Source organism: Chenopodium album, chromosome 10, assembly GCF_948465745.1.
Source record: "Chenopodium album chromosome 10, dcCheAlbu1.1, whole genome shotgun sequence".
Lineage (NCBI taxonomy): Eukaryota > Viridiplantae > Streptophyta > Magnoliopsida > Caryophyllales > Amaranthaceae > Chenopodium > Chenopodium album.
The window spans coordinates 62149793-62167348 of NC_137843.1; the positions used below are offsets into that span (position 1 = coordinate 62149793).

Genomic DNA, 17556 nt, shown 5'->3' on the forward strand with positions numbered 1-17556 from the left:
AGAGCTAGTAATATATGAAAAAAAATGTAGGTAATTAACTAAGAGATTCCACCAATTCTTATACATATACATGACATAATCAATGATTTTTGTAATATGCTTTTAAAAACTACTCTATCTACTAATAAGGCCCCGTTCTTTAGAGCTGCTCTGCTCTGCTTTGCTCTGCTGAAATCTGCTCTGCTTTGCTCTGCTCTTCTGAAATCTGCTCTGCTCTGCTCTGCCCTGCTCTGCTCTGCTTAAAATTAATACTTAATATTGAATTATTATAATAATAATGTATATTTAATAATAATAATAATAAATAATTAATACTTAATGATAATAATAATAAATATTTAATAATAATAATAAATAAATACTATTTAATAATAATAATAAATATTTAATAATAATAATAATATATAATTAATATTTAATAATAATAATATATAAATAATATTTAATAATAATAATATATAAATAATATTTAATAATAATAATAAATATTTAATAATAATAATATATAATTAATATTTAATAATAATAATATATAAATAATATTTAATAATAATAATAAATATTTAATAATAATAATAAATATTTAATAATAATAATATATAATTAATATTTAATAATAATAATAAATATTTAATAATAATAATATATAATTAATATTTAATAATAATAATAATATAATTAATATTTAATATTAATAATATATAATTAATATTTAATAATAATAATATATAATATTTAATAATAATAATATTATTAAATATTAATATTTAATAATAATAATAATAATTAATATTTAATAATAATAATAATATTAATAATAATATAATTAATATTTAATAATAATAATATTAATAATAACATAATTAATATTTGATAATAATAATATTAATAATAATAATATAATTAATATTTAATAATATAAATATTATTAATTATAATTAATATTTAATAATAAAATTTAATGATTATAATAGTAGTAGTAGTAGTAGTAGTAGTAGTAGTAGTAGTAGTAGTAGTAGCAGTAGTAATAATAATAATTGTAGTAATAATAATAATAATAATAATAATAATAGTAATAATAATAATAATAGTAAAAATAATAATAATAATAATAATAGTAATAATAATAATAGTAATAATAATATTAGTAATTATAATAATATTAGTAATAATAATAATATTAATATTAATGAAATCTGCTCTGCTCTGCTCGGCTCTGCTTTGCTCTGCTCTGCTCTGCTTCAATCTGCTCTGCTCTGCTGAAATCTGCTCTGCTCTGCTCTGCTTTGCTCTGCTCTGCTCTGCTCTGCCCAGAAGCTCAAAAGAACAGGGCCTAACTATATTTGTCTAAATGAAATAATCTTTAAAATTCAAGTAATTTAAAATAGGGAGTTGGACCATGGACAAGCTATATATATATACTGTTATTTTATTTATTTTTGTAAAAACAAAGGTATGCATATTGCAAATTCCCTAAAATTGATTTTGATAATTAATTAAAAATATTTATAATAATTACAACAAAGGAAAAAACTATGATAGTAAAGGAATTAGATGTAGGTAGTATACCTAAAAAAAAAGTAGTATAATTTATTGAGGCAATCATTCTTATGAACAAGAAACGGAAGATGCGAAAAATCATTTTCTCGTACCTAGAATTACAATATAATTCATAATTTTTTTTTATTTACATGATGCAAACACCATTTTCTATCTAAACAATAATTTTGGTTAAAAAGTATACAAAATATGTTAAAAAAGTATCAGGATTGCCTCACAAAACAACATAATATATCAATTCATATTGACAATTATATGAGAATAATATGAGAAAATTACATTTCAATTCATTTTTCTTGTTGTGATTGGCTTCTCCAAAAGCCATTGAACTTTGTAATCATCTCCTTCTCTAGTTCCATCAAATCGTCATCAATCGTATTACTCCAACCAATCACAAATGTTACCTTATCCCCTTCATGGACAAGCTCGATGGTTCTTTGGAATTCTAGCGCATTTGAATCTATTTCACAATGGTGGCTTAAGGTGGTAAGTGAGGGGGTATTTGGATAAAGGGGCAATAATCCTTTTTTAGTCAACGCTCTTCTTTGAAATCGCTTGAATGCCTTTCGGCAAAGCCTACTTGGTACCTTGTATATGACAAGAGTTAACAAGTTAGCGGCTGCGTATGGGAAACAACACCATACTGTTGCACAATCTGCCGTTACTCCACCAGCCACCGCTACCCTCTTAGTAGTTGGTGATCCCATCGATGATCTCGGGCGCATGATAATTTGCCTTCTATATGTCATTGGCTCGATGATATCATGTTCCTCTGCCATCGACTTATAACTCAATGTATTATTTCTCTTTACTAACCCTACTATTATATAATAATATATTTAATCATTAGAATAAATGGGTTATAGGGAATATGAAACCATTTTTTATGAACATGAAATCAAAACCCCCTTCATAACACGAGAATAAAGTTTTGTTTACTCGTGAGATGATAAAATCATGAAAGAGAATAATTCAATAAAACCCCTCACAAGCAATCTAAATCAGCTTGTGAGGGGAATAAAATTAGCTATTTAAGTTATATAGGTCCATGAGTTCCCAAGGGAAAAGAGGTAATGCGATTTTGTTATTCGTAGAAATTGATAATAAAAAGATAAAACAAAGTAAATAAAAGGAAATGATGAGAGGGATATATGAAAGTACTTATGCTATAAATGGCAAAAGTCCTCGTGAAACAAGGGTTATCTTAATGATATGATCTATATATATTTTTGTGTCTATTAATTCATATAGAAGGTGTCTCATTTACTTTAAAAACAACAAGGGACATTTTATTTGTTTTCAAGTGCGCAAAATAAGGATGCGATTTTTAGTAAAAAGGTTTTAAGTAGCAAAGAAAACTAAGGTGAATCATGAATAGAAAAGTTGTAAATCTAAACATAAATTTTTATCACAAATGAATACGAATATAACAACAGACTTCACCCCAAATATTCTTCCAATTCAATCTCACGTTATTCTTAAATGTATGTAATTTATCGAAGCTTAGCCAATTAAAAAACACCCAAGTAGCTCCCAACTCCCAATTTTCTTAAATTAATTACCGTTATGAAATTTTTATTTAATCTAAATAATGTCAATAAAAAATTACAAATAATTTAAGTACACTCTTCATTATAGCCAGAACCCTTACATAATCATATCAACTAAAAAAATTATCACCATATTAACAAAAAAAAAAAAAAAAAAAACCAAATCTACATACAATGTGAAAGTTTAAAATTTCACAATTTCATACCAATCTCATAAAATTGTAACTACACTAAAGCGCAAACCACTTATGTCCTTTCACATAAATAAAACTTAACAAATAACCTCCATCAAAATCATGCTTACTAGTCATTAGATCTAACTCAATTTATAATCATATGAAAACCAATAGCACTTGAAGACACCATTCATGAATGACCATTTAATAATTGTAGCTTTCCATCACCAACTTTATTGTCAAATTGATTTTTTTACCCGTCTTACGTTCTCTTTAAAAATCAGAAAACAAAATTATAATAAAAACTCAATAAAAGAGTCATTTCCAACATTAAAGATCACAATAAAACAATTGCTTTGAGCTTGTGGCTTGAGCAAAGCTAGACTAAGCAGAGCAAAGTAGATTTCAGTAAAACAGAGTAGAGCAGAGTTGGACTTCCCCACATTGCGAAATAGAGCACGGTAAAGTAGGGAAAAATAAAGCAGAATAAAGCAGAGCAGATTAGATTTCAACATAGCATGACAGAGCACGACAACAGGGCCTCAATCACAACTCTTGTGCACCACCCCGATACTAACTACTCGAGATAAAGACTTAGGGCCTGTTCACATTTACTTAATTTCAGTTCAGTTCAGTTCAGTTCAGCTCTTAATTTCTCTCTCACATAAAATATTCATTTCAGCTCAATTCAGTTCAGTTCAGTTCAGTTCCAATCAGTTCAATTCAGTTCAGTTCAGCTCAATTCAGTAAATATGAACAGACCCTTAATCAAATTGTCAATATCATCCACGATCCACCCTCCATTGACCCAAAAAACAAAAAGCCAAAAAAAATAGAGAGACAAATTAGGAGTAGTTTATCTGCCACTCTTTGATAACTCCGCCCTTCTTAAAACCTTCTCCAAAACCCCCCTTTTTCATCTCTCTCACTCAAACTCAAACTCGAATTTTCCAGAAAAAAATCGCCATTTTCGATCTCTTCTTCAACCTTCACAATGCAGTCATCTCTCTCTCTTCCATCATCTTCCCCAATCACTACCAGATCAAATCACACCTTCGATTTTCCTTCATTTTCAGCTAAACCTCTTAACCTTAATCTCCGATTTTGTGGACTTCGTCGAGAAGCGTTGAGTTTCTCCGTCAAATCTCGCCGAGTTGCGCTTCCGAGTCGCCGAGTTCCGAATTCTATCTCCGCTGCTTTGTCTACTAATGGTAGCTCTCCTAAGAGTTTCGATTATGATCTCGTGATTATTGGTGCTGGTGTTGGTGGACATGGTGCCGCGCTTCATGCTGTTGAGAAGGTTGAATTCTTTTGATTTTTGTGTTGTTTTTGGAATTTGATGATATATTGTGCAAATGTTTGTCTCGAATTTGAATTTTGTTGGAATTTGAATGATTTGGGATTGATTTTAGTTGATAGTGGTTGTGATTTGCATTGGAATTTGGTAGCGAATGTGCTGATTATTTCGTCGTGTTTTGAATGAGTTGTTTGTATAATGTAAGGTTTTTGAGTTGGTAGATCATGAAAGTGGAATTGAGATTTTGTTGAACAGAGCATAATTGGTCATTTTTGTTGTGTTGTAAGAAGAATGATAATGCTCCTTTTGATCCTAAATAAAAAAATTTATGTTGCGTTAGACATTTTAACGCGTCTAATATTTGTTTAATTTGTTGAAATTCATTGGTGTTTGAGTTAACTTCATAATGATATTATAAAGTGACTTACTGTTGCATTGATATGGTAGAAATGTAGTCGAATCGAGAGAAATCGGTAGTAAAGATTTATACTTTTGGTTGGAAGGAGTGTGAAGGTGGGATTAAAGCATTAAAGATTTATACTTTGGGTGGACTAATTGGCAAATATCTCTTGGTGATTAGGTATATTGGAGGTGAAAAAGAATTTGGTAGCTATTCTACCCTCGTACCATGGGACCCTTGTTAGAGACTTAGAGACATTGAGGTTTCCTGTAAAGCATGAGTTCTTGGCCTTTTGGCAGATATTACAACTTAATATTTTGGCCAGAATCAGTACTATGTTTCATTTGCATCGCATATTATCTAATATAATGCAGAAAATATTCAAAACCTTTACTAATATGACAACAATCCAAACGTTTGCTTTTTAAGCTTATCTTAATTATTGGCTTCAAGTTATAAAGGGAGCTTCTTTTTCCCTTTTTAATCAAGTGAACCAGGTTGTTTCAGTTTGCCAGGAACTATCTACCAAAAGCTTGGATATGTCACCTTGTGGTTTTTGCTAGTGTAATTGATGGAAGATGAGGGTGTTAAACTATATTTGAAATTCTAATGCTCATATTGATATTGATATAGCTGAAGTTTCAAAATTCATGGAATGAAAGAGCGTTGTTTTCAGAATTTTGTCTGTTCTATGAAGACATCGATCTTTTGATATGGTTCTTATTGATGCAGCAAAGTACTGATGCTCTTACTTATGTGGTTGTAGAAATTTGAATCTTACTGAAAAATGAAATATGGCTCATCTAGCTGTTTGTAACTCAAATTAGTATATGGCACATGACCTTTGTATAAATCTTGGTCTCACTTTATTGGAAGAGATTGTTGAATAATGGAAGTGCTAATTTGCAGGGTCTTAAAACAGCAATCATTGAAGGCGATGTGATGGGAGGAACTTGTGTGAACAGAGGTTGTGTCCCTTCTAAAGCACTGCTGGCTGTGAGTGGGAGGATGCGTGAGCTTCGAAATGAACAACACTTGAAATCTTTTGGAATACAGGTACCATTAGGATATTTTGCTTCTCCGATTCCTTGAAAAAGGCATTGTGTAGGCTAAGCAATATGCCCCCCCCCCCCCTCTCCTGCATTGTTGCAAGTCAATCCAATTGGGCAACAGTGTATGGAATGGTATGGATAGTGACAACTTGCAAGGCAAAGGAAAATATGGATCAAAATAACCATACTTATATACCTCTTCCAACCATAGAATGTACATACAGGACTTGAACTCCCAACTTCTTGGTTGGATGAATGGGAGAGTGCACATTTAATTCTTAAATAATTTTTTGCTGTCTAAGTGGTTTGCTGGCACTGAGAGATGACTACTTTACTATCATTTTCTTAAGTTAAGGATTCTGATTATAACTTATCTTAATACCAACCTATCCAATTGTTATATCTTTCCCGATTAAAATTATTTCTAAGCTTGTGGGCTAGGTGTTTGGTAAGATTTGATAATATGCTCCTGTGCTCCTGGCCTACTCTGTCTTGTCAGAATACAATTGCTCAAATGTAACTGGTACTTGTTTCTCACAACTGGATACTTTGTTGAAACTGCTTGGTTTAAGGAGAAAAAAATAAAACCTTCTTGCTTCTCTAGCCATAACTTCTCTCTGATGATAGCTTTGTCTTGTCGATTGCTGTCTCTTAGTCCTAGAATTTAGTTTTAAAGTTATTTTATAGAAAGAACTATTTTATCTGTGTCTGTTAATACAAAAGCCATTAATTGATTTGGGTGTAGCTGTGTAGCTATCCTGCCTACTGCAGGACATATTTTTTGCCTAAAGATCTTGTTGAAATCGCGGATAAGAAGTCTATGCTAGAGCCTTTTTGAGTTACTTCTTTCTTTAATTGGGACATGCAACAGGTTGGAGCTGCTAGTTATGATAGACAGGGAGTGGCTGATCATGCTAGCAATCTCGCTTCTAAAATTCGTGGTAATCTGATTAATTCACTTAAGGCGCTTGGTGTGGATATACTGACAGGCTTTGGTACAATTCTGGTGAGTCACGACCCTGCCATATCATTTTGATTTGCTTTATTTGTTTGCCCTCTACTTCTGAGTATTGCAAGTTCTTTGAGAATTGAAAAGGAAAAGATGAGCTTGACATTATTTAGAAATTAGCTTGCCTTTACTTGCTGTATATGATTGCTCATATTTAGATTGCGTATGGGTGCTAATTATTTTTATGTGTTTTTCAGGGTCCGCAAAAGGTGAAATTCGGTAAAGATAACATTGTAACTGCAAAGGATATAATTATTGCCACTGGTTCAGTTCCTCTTGTTCCCAAAGGCATTGAAGTTGATGGTAAATGATATTATACTATATCCTTTTAGCTTAATTGTCCCCCACCCCCCTCTTAGAATCCCCGACATTTAGATTTTCATTTACAAGTGATTTGTGAGTTTCATTATTGGGCAATCATTTGATGTCAGATTACAGCGACTAAATTACACATCATACCAAAAATGTAATTTATGTAGTTACTTTGAAGTAGTGGTTCAAGCAGTTCCCCATTGTAGAAAGGTTCGGACTGAAATAGCTCATGTTCATTGCAAGGGTAAGGTTACACCATATGTACTTACAACCCCTTTATTTCTTTTGAGATATCTGGTTTGGATTTCAGGCTAAGTTTTGGACCTTCTACTGGTGATTAAATTGTATTGATGTTAAGGTATTAGTCAGGCAGTATTCAGTTTGAACCTTTGAAGAGCCTAGCAAATAGCAAGTTCTGATTATTTATGATGTCTAATCAAGTGATGAATGTAAAAATTTGTACTTCCTCTGTTTGTAATTTAATTGACACGCTTATTTTATCACGTTATTGCATAACCATGACATTCAATATATCTAATATCAATTAATAAATATTATAGTAAAAAGTTGGTATTTTGAATAGATTCATTGAGATGAATCTAACAAGGTCCTACATGACTATATTTTATGAAAATTATAAATCACTAAAGCTAGTCAAACTAGAGTTTGTGAGTAGTGTCATAAGTAAAAAACATGTCAACTAAAAAGAATCGAGGAAGTATGTTTTACTTGATGTAATAATACTTGTGATTGGTGCATTTTTCTTTCTGCTTGGAACAATAATTCTTCACTCCAAAATTCTAATTGATTTGTGTGCTGGCATTGTAGGAAAGACTGTTATTACCAGTGATCATGCACTAAAGTTGGAGTCTGTGCCTGACTGGATAGCAATTGTGGGGAGTGGCTACATTGGTCTTGAATTCAGTGATGTCTATACAGCCCTTGGAAGTGAGGTAGCAATTACTACTAATCATCATCTTTATAGTTTTTGATGCTTATTAGCTTTTCTCATCCCAACTTTCCCTCATGATTTTTTTGGGGATTCTTCCACTTGTGTTGAATCTGTTGATATATCTGGTCATTTGCACCTGATTTTTGGTAGGATATGTCTGTTCTTGGTATTAAGTTATCTCAACCTATGTGTTACACAGGTCACATTCATCGAAGCTCTAGATCAGTTAATGCCTGGATTTGACCCAGAGGTTTCAAAATTAGCCCAAAGAATATTGATAAATCCCAGAAAAATTGATTATCACACCGGTGTTTTTGCAACAAAGGTAATTTACATGTTAATTTTGGCAGCATTTGTGGTTAGTCTGGAACAATAAGAAAACAATTTATGAAATATGATATTATACAGATCACTCCAGCAAAGGATGGCAAACCAGTCACCATAGAGCTTACTGATGCCAAGACCAAGGAACCCAAGGAAACTTTGGAGGTAAAGATTGTTAAAGTTGAACAAAAGGGGGAGGAGGGAGGGGAAAGTCCAGCCAAAGTATAAGGTTATATAAGTTTATGGCATTTCTATTGTCTTAAGTGAATGCCATTTCTGTTTGGTCTTGTAGGCTGAATTGAATAGCTCCTACAATTATAAATGTTTTGGTATTATTCTAATTCGCTGTCTACTTAAATGGGGTAGCAAAGTCTACACAAGCTCAGTATTCTAGTTACTTGACCCTAGGTTGTTGAGATCTGGCAAATTATGTTCTCTGATAGGTTGATGCAGCACTGATTGCAACCGGAAGAGCACCTTACACCCAGAATCTTGGTTTAGAAAGTGTATGTTATCCAAGCCATTCTTTCATTATTAACAGTATGAACATCTCCTGCTGCGTTTGGTTACTGAATTGAATGTTCTTGCAGATCAATGTAGCAACAACTCAGCGTGGTTATGTTCCTGTTGATGAGCGCATGCAAGTTATAGATGCAAATGGCAAGCTAGTATGTCTGACAGTGCTTTCCTTGTGGTCTTTCTCTGGTTGCAACTTGCAAGAGCTAAATATCCAAACATGTGTTTTGGTTTCAGGTGCCTAACTTGTACTGCATTGGTGATGCAAATGGAAAAATGATGTTGGCTCATGCAGCTAGTGCTCAAGGAATCTCAGGTAGAGTTATTGTACACCGACCATTATACTATGCATACATTGATATTCTATTACATTCTTATTTCTGCCACTCAAAATTCAATTCCATTTTCCGCACTTGGATTAACTCTGTGCTTTCTCATTACAGTTGTTGAACAAGTCACTGGAAGAGATCATATTCTCAATCATTTAAGTATTCCGGCTGCATGCTTTACTCATCCAGAGATTAGCATGGTTGGATTAACTGAGGTAAATTTTTATTGTTCGTGAAATGTGTTTAGGCTATAACATGTAGTTTCATTGAACTTGAATGCTTTTACAATGATGGTCAATTATTCCATAAATTATAATTCGTGAGAAGCTAGAATGTAGCTTGTACCATAGTTAAAGTGGTGCTATCAGAGATGATAGTATGACACTTCTACGTTTTAAATAAACCTGTGAAAGGAGAGATAAAGTTGTCAATTGATGTATGAGTTAATTGAGGAAATTAGTTTCAAGCTTCAGATGGCTTAATTGATTTCCAGGCTGCAGCTTTTTTTTGTAATTGTTCCCTTTGTCCCAGATAGTTTGAACACTTTCCATTTCTATCTGTTCCCACTACACTTGTATTTTTGGTATGGCCTTTCCTATTATCTTGTATTTCTTACCTTTTTTTGGACCCATTGTCTCCCTTTACATCTTCTTTTCCATTATAATAACAAAATGCCTACCCCTTTGTCTCCAATCACATCCACTTTTCCTTGAAAATAGGTATAGAAAAGTAATCACAAAATTCACAATAACTCTCTTGAAACTATGCACATCGACACGTGTTTTGACTATTCTGGAACTAAGGGAGTATATAACTTTATATCATAGATTGAAGGTTGAATTGGTTTTGTCAACCAATATCCAAGTCAGGCCATATTAGTCTAAGCTAAATTCTATCTGCTTTCTAGTGGCAGCCTGAAGCTATGATATGGTTTTGGAACCAAAATTGCATGATTTGAACTGCAGGTTATTGTTTTGTGATTGTATTTGGTGGAGGCGGAGGCATTTCTTGTAGATTTGGGTTTACATAAGCTGACTGTTTTAATAAAATATTCATTGAAACGCCACTCCTTGTAGATTTGGGTTTACATAAGCTGACTGTTTTAAGTTCTCCATTGATTTTTAAAAAATTATGTATGATTCTGCAGCCCCAAGCCAGGGAGAAAGCTGAAAAGGAGGGATTTGAAGTGAGTGTGGCAAAGACAAGTTTCAAGGCCAACTCAAAGGCACTGGCAGAAAATGAAGCAGAAGGACTTGCTAAGGTTTCAATCCTTAATCTTTGTATACTTGAGAACTTTTCTGTGGACCTATTTTGTCATTCGTTGAACATGTCCTGCATATACAGTTTGATTATTTTGGTCTCAGAAATTGCCTAATTAATGACTCTCACATAGTCCTGTCCAGTGTCCGCTTTGGGAGGAAGCTATTTGGTAGGTACTGAACTTGCCTAAAGAACTACTTAAGTGGATAAAAATCCATTTTAATTAAAAAAAACAATATCAACAAAAATCAAATTATTTGTAGCCTTGATGAGTCAGTTTGCAGCAGCACTGATATTAAATCTAACAATATTTTTATTAATTTCCCAAAGAAGAAATGAAAGTTTTTTTTTACTCTTTTTTTATTGGTATAAAGTCGTACTTGAAACAACTCTCTATCAATGCAGAGCTGATATTAAATCTAACAATTCTCTTGTACTTTTGTGACATGTTGCAGTTGATATACAGACCTGACAATGGGGAGATCCTTGGAGTTCATATATTTGGACTGCATGCAGCAGACCTCATCCATGAAGCATCAAATGCAATTGCAATGGGCACCTCTATTCAGGTAACTTTCTGTTCTCAGCAAATCTGGGTGGGCCATTCTTGTGCAATTTGGTTGCATGATTCGTTTGGTTAAGCACATTTGATATTGCATGTTCTGGTCTTTTAAAATAGTTGTGACATCAATTGAATTTCTTTTTTTATGCAGGACTTAAAGCTTGCTGTTCATGCACACCCAACACTATCTGAAGTATTAGATGAGCTATATAAAGCAGCTAAGGTAAGCTCTAGTCTCTATGTTTAGTGATTGCCAACCAATGCACTCTCTCTGAAATGCGTTTTGAAATCAGAACTATTTAGGACTTGTTTGCTTCATACAAAGAGTATATCTTTATGGAATTTTATTTTAAACATAGTAAATTACTGGTAAAAAATGTGAGTATTTTATCTGCAGTTAATTACCATACCAGCTGTAGGTAATTTTTTTTTTTAATTTTTTGACAGGACATCCGTAGTTAATTAGATTTTCATCCATTCTATGGAACAGGTTAATGCTCAAGTTTCTAGTCCAGCTAAAGTGCCCATTGCAGTCTGAACCTGGCTAAGCATTATGCTACAGAAAGTTTTAAAGGCTATAGCTTGTATGAGGATTGTTCAGAGAAAGCAAAAGACACCCAACGAAGAGTGACAATGCTTTTCGCCCCAGTAGTCTGGCAGTGAAAACAGCCCTTCAACGTACTATTGCATGATTTTGCATCTGCTATGATTACAAGTTTCAGCGTTTGGCTGTATTGGGTGTTTTAATTTGCTGCTCAATTTCTTGCAAGAACACTGGAAATATAGCTGCGTAATTGGAATGATTTTTTTAGTTTGTTAAATTTTCAGATTACCCACGCGATTAGATATAGCATTGTAGTTGTATAAGGGGTGATTACGTGATTAACTGATTATCACTAAAAACCAAGTTTCTTTATTAATTCATATTTATAGCAAAAGCTTTCATAGGTTAAGCTTTCCATACATCCTTAGATTTATTTCATATGCATTCTCTTCTCTGTACCCTTTATCTTCTGTTGACTTGATGGCTGTCCTGTCCATAGATCACGTCTAAAGGATCCAATCCCAATCCTTTTTTTTTTTTTTTTTTTTACCAGTTTTATCTAAATTATATGAATTATAAGATTAGATGTAAACCGTTTTACAAATTTTTGATCGTATTTTTACACTGCATATAAAAATAACCATTATTATACAACATAATTTGAATTTTGTATTAATGTGTATAATGTACTTATCAGTTTGAACACACTTTTTATTTGGAAAAAATAACAAAAATATATATCTCTATTTTCATTACTAAAAAGTTAAGGCATCACCTCTCACATTCAACACCAACAAAGCGATATTTAAAGATATTCATTATTAAGTAAACATATTTTGTTTTGATTTTGACAGTTAATTTAGTGACAAGTTTAAGATGAGAAAATGAGTGTTCAAGTTGACAGATTTTCAAGGCTAAATAAGGGTATTTGTGAATCACATCATAATGATAAGCAAATAACCAATCAATATTCAACTGCCCTAAATCTGATCTACTTCATCAACCCATTTAACATACTACCTCCGTTACATATTATTTGCAACAATTTGACATAAAGTAGAGAGGAAAAATGTCTAATCGTTGCACATAATATGTAACTGAGGTAATAGAAAGATGTCCGACCATCATTTCATCTCAACCTTAAATAGTTAAACATACTGCTATTTGGTTATTTATTAGAATGAGAAGAGGATAGAGGTAAAACATGAGACAAGGATACGAAAGTGAATGATTCTTTTTTTTTTCTATCCCTTGTTTGAAATGGTAATGGAAAATTGGATATATATTAAAGATTTTCTAAATTGAACTACGAGTATTTAATTTGAAAATAGAATGGCATTTTTTCTTAATCGCCTTCCGACTGATAATTGATACCAAGCTCCAAATTTCTTCTTTCCTCATTTCTCTCCTGAATCCTTCATACTTGTAAATTGCCCTCACAAACACGTTTTCTCTCTATCCCTACAAAGCGCTGACTTAAACCAAAAAAATTCACACAACCAATTATATCTTGCGAGGGTTATGATATCTATAATACCGACGTAAAAATAAAAATTGGCATGAAAGGGTATGTTAGACTACCAATAACATATGATTCACTCGACCTCGGACCCTCACAAATCATCTTGCTCACATCTAACTCCCCCATCCCCCGAACGAGAAGATGCAAAAACAAATAAACTTTGTTAAGGCTTCCACATTCTCATTAACCATTAAATTTTGCTTTGCTGATAATTGCTCAGAGATGAAAGATATTAAGGGTTAATTGAGCAGGAATATACTTATAAAACTGTATTCAAATAAGCAGGATCAGAAGCATCTACCGTACTCCACAAGGAGCTTAACAGCTTTTAGGTTAGCCAACCTTGAATAAATTATAACTTAGATGACTAATACCACCATTGCAGCTAACAGTCACTGCAGAACTTAAGAACATTCAAGTCACCGTTTACAATCACCCGCATGCATAACTTGCACAGTAATCAAGTCACTCAAAAGTGTGACGTAAACACTGGTAGTCACCACATCGAAAAACTAGGTTATTCAGGGCAAAAATTGTTCCATTGCAGACCGACCCTCTACACTCCGAAATTTTGCACAACAATTCCAGTGATTACGGCTGTTAATCAGATTGAACAAACAATTTCCAAAATTACTCTAAAATCTCAATCAATGCCACAATGCTAGGCAACAGCATTAAACTTAGAAAAAACATACTAGAATACTCCGGGAATCACTTAAACTCTTAAAGTCACCAGTCTCACCACTCTCTATTCGCCCCTAGTCTTGGAACAGAACTAGCAATCAACAAGGACTAGGCATCCCTAATCACCGGATTGGCGCATTCTAAAATCCACATTCCCGAAGAGAACACATTTATGCCAACACAAAGCTCTCTGTTTCATCACTGATTCAGACTCAACAGCAATACATAGTTCCCCATCACTAATTCAGACTCAACCGCAATACATAAATTTTCCCCAAGTGCCCCAAAACCACCAAATTTCCTATAATCAACAATACTTCAGCTAATAACATAACTAATCAAACTAGACTGAACACATAACTGAATTTCCTATAATCAACCAATACTTCAGCTAATGCTACTCTGGCACACTCTGCCCCACATTACCAAATTCCTACGATTAATCCAAACTCGATCAAACCCGATATACATACATTACTACCCAACTGCCTTGCATTATAATCTACAAACAAATCAATCAACTACGATATAATGCTACTCTAGCACTCCGCCCCCACATTACCAAATTCTTACGACTAACCCAAACTCAATCAACCCGATATTAATACATTACTCCCCAATTGCCTTACATTATAATCTACAAACAAATTAATCAACAACGATATAACAGTACCATCATGCTATATTCAACAAAATCAACAACTATGAAATAAAGTGGAAAAATACTCAATAAGAGTAATTCTTAATAACTAATCGTACTAAATTGCAAATACATTATAGTCTGAATCCTCCATTAAAATTAACAAAACCAAAGTAGGCAATTCTTCTTTCATCGCAAGAACAAAACTTTAGATAGATTTAAATCTGGGTACAAAAAACCCTAAGCAATATCCATTAACAGCAAAAAAAAAAGAACTTCCCTAATATAATGAACGAAACATCTATTCTTCCTCAGTAGCAACCTCATCGCTCTTCTTGTTGTGCTTCCTTGCGTACCTCTGGTTCCTCAAGAACTTTGGGTCCATCTTCAACATTACCCAGAAAATAAAATTGAAAAAAATCAGCAAAATTAATCGAAAAAATTGCATAAAATTCAAATAATTGAATAATTAGGATGAATTAACAGAGAAATAGCGTACCCCTTTGGTGGATTGGTGACGATGACGGCGAGGCTTCTTGATTCCATTCTTGTGAGCCTTGTAAGACTGGTTGTGAGCAGTGTGATTCTTCGACTTGGCCATTTTTGAGTTCTGCGAACACCTGATTCACAAAGCAAAATTACGCCATTAAAATCGAATTACAAGCAGGAAATTGATGGAAAATCGAGGAAGAAGAAGATGAAAGAGGGAGGAAAGAGGAGAGAGAAACCTGGAAACAGAGAGGTTTGTGTCGCAGCAGCTAGGGTTTGCGGAGAGATTGGAAATGTGGAAGTGAAGGGGTTCTTTTTATTTGAAACCCTAATTTTGATGGCTGCTTTTTCTAATTGAGAATGGATTATTTTGATTTTGGGCTCTTTTCATTTTTTTCCTTCTCTTGGGCCGTCTAATCACATTGTAAGGCCTATACATAATCCAAAGTTCCTAAATCCTAACCCCCTTTCACCTTTCTACAATGAGATATCGAACACGGTTTCATGTAAGGGCTTGTTCACATTTACTGAACTGAGCTGAACTGAGCTGAATTGAATTGAACTGAATCGAATTGAGCTGAAATAAATATTTTATGAGAGAGGGAAATTAAGAGCTGAACTGAACTGATTGGAGCTGAACTGAACTGAACTGAAATTAAGATATAGATGTAATGTGTTGAACATCACAACTATCGAAGTGTTGAATAAGGAAGAAAATATGTGTGAATGTGTGATTATGCGATCATTCTACCACAAGCTGCCTATGAATTTTGCATTGTGAAAAGGTACTACTTCAACAATAAATGATATTGCGTTGCAAACAATTTTTTTAAAAAAGTATGTACATAATGTTGTTGTTGTCTTAGAGGATGACACATCCTATTGCCAAGTTGCCACGAACAGAACCTTGGAGTAAAGTTTGAAGATGGTGATAAGGGGGCCTCTCATGCAACGAGTGGTGAAATTGAATTGAGGATGAGATAAGTGGTTGGATCTTGAAGATGGAGACTTGTTAAAAGGAATCAACGTGAGTTTTGTATTTGTTGTATATTAAACGCAAGTTGCACCTTGTGTTTGTTTTTGTAAATGTTTAATTGGTTTCATTATAAGATAGCTAGCATCATTGTGTTCATTCCAAAAGATCTAAATTAGAAGAATGGATTTTCTCATTATTGCAGCCTTGGATGAAAGCTAACAAACAAAACCAAATTGCTACCTAAGCTACTTGATGCCACATAGGGTAACACCGTTTAATACATAGGTTGATGCAAAGTTTAAGGCTATGAAATCGACACACCCACAATCTTACCTAGAAACAACCATAATTTTTTTCCATCTCCATTTCTTAAATGCAACACTTTCTATAATAGACCATTTTTTTTTACTTGCAATATTAGACACTCCATACAGTAAAAATAATGTATACATTTTCCTATCATATCTATCTTCTTTTTAGATACCAGTTATCACTTATCCGTTGCCATTAAATTATTATCTTACACATGACTAACCTTAGTTAGGACTAACATCAGCCGAACTCTCATAAGTCATTTCATAAAATAGATTTGTTTTCATCAATACAAGTATTTAATAACCATAGAAAGAAATTTGTGGTATAGTGGTTGGATCCCTAAGTAGGCTCCAAATTTCCCAAGCTTTTGTGCAATTGAGGAAATGTGACTATGTGAGTTAATAATTAACACTACTAGGTAGCTAGAGAACGTGAACAACGAGGTCATATGTATTACTAGTTTACTACGTATGTAGTACATACAAAAATCACAGCACCAAATAAAAAAATAAAGACCATAATAATAAGGAATTCGAAAAATTAAAATAAAAATAAAAATAAAAATAAAAAATAAAATCTCAAACCTAACCACTTTCACTTGTTATGAAATATATAGAAATTAGAGGATTAAGAGAAGAAGGTAATAAGAGAAGTATTACTACTTTTATGTATTACTCTTGGTAATATTTTTGTGCATCATACAAGTGAAATTACATGGCTATTTATAGTAGTAAGAACCACTATTACATTGTGGGCTATAACCTTAGAGGGTGGCAATTAGGGTTGGCTACTACATTAAATGCAATGAAGAATTGGAGTGTGGACATTCACACCTTGACTAATTTAATTAACTCTTAACACTCCCCCTTGAATGTCCATACAGAATAGGGTATATGTTGCCTCGTTAAAACCTTGCTAGGTAAAACCCTTTAGGATAAAAGCCATAGCTAAGGGAAAAGAGTACAACAATACATTACTATATGCTTTAGTGTACTGCCTCATTAAAAACCTTGTCAGGAAAAACCCATTGGGATAAAAACCTGATCGAAGGGAAAAAGAGTGCAGTGCATATAATGCTCCCCCTGAT

General features: G+C 33.0%; 1 protein-coding gene across 1 annotated transcript; it reads left to right on the forward strand.

The window, feature by feature from the left end:
• The first annotated feature begins 4212 nt into the window (after window positions 1-4212).
• Window positions 4213-12262, forward strand: LOC145564534 (dihydrolipoyl dehydrogenase 2, chloroplastic-like). The gene is made up of 15 exons (XM_081624819.1): window positions 4213-4586; window positions 5893-6039; window positions 6907-7041; window positions 7242-7347; window positions 8185-8309; window positions 8508-8633; window positions 8717-8797; window positions 9076-9138; window positions 9223-9300; window positions 9386-9464; window positions 9592-9692; window positions 10625-10738; window positions 11193-11306; window positions 11451-11522; window positions 11790-12262. The coding sequence occupies exons 1-15, from the start codon at window positions 4281-4283 to the stop codon at window positions 11835-11837; spliced, it is 1695 nt and encodes a 564-aa protein (XP_081480945.1). The 5' UTR covers window positions 4213-4280; the 3' UTR covers window positions 11838-12262.
• Window positions 12263-17556: the final 5294 nt, after the last annotated feature.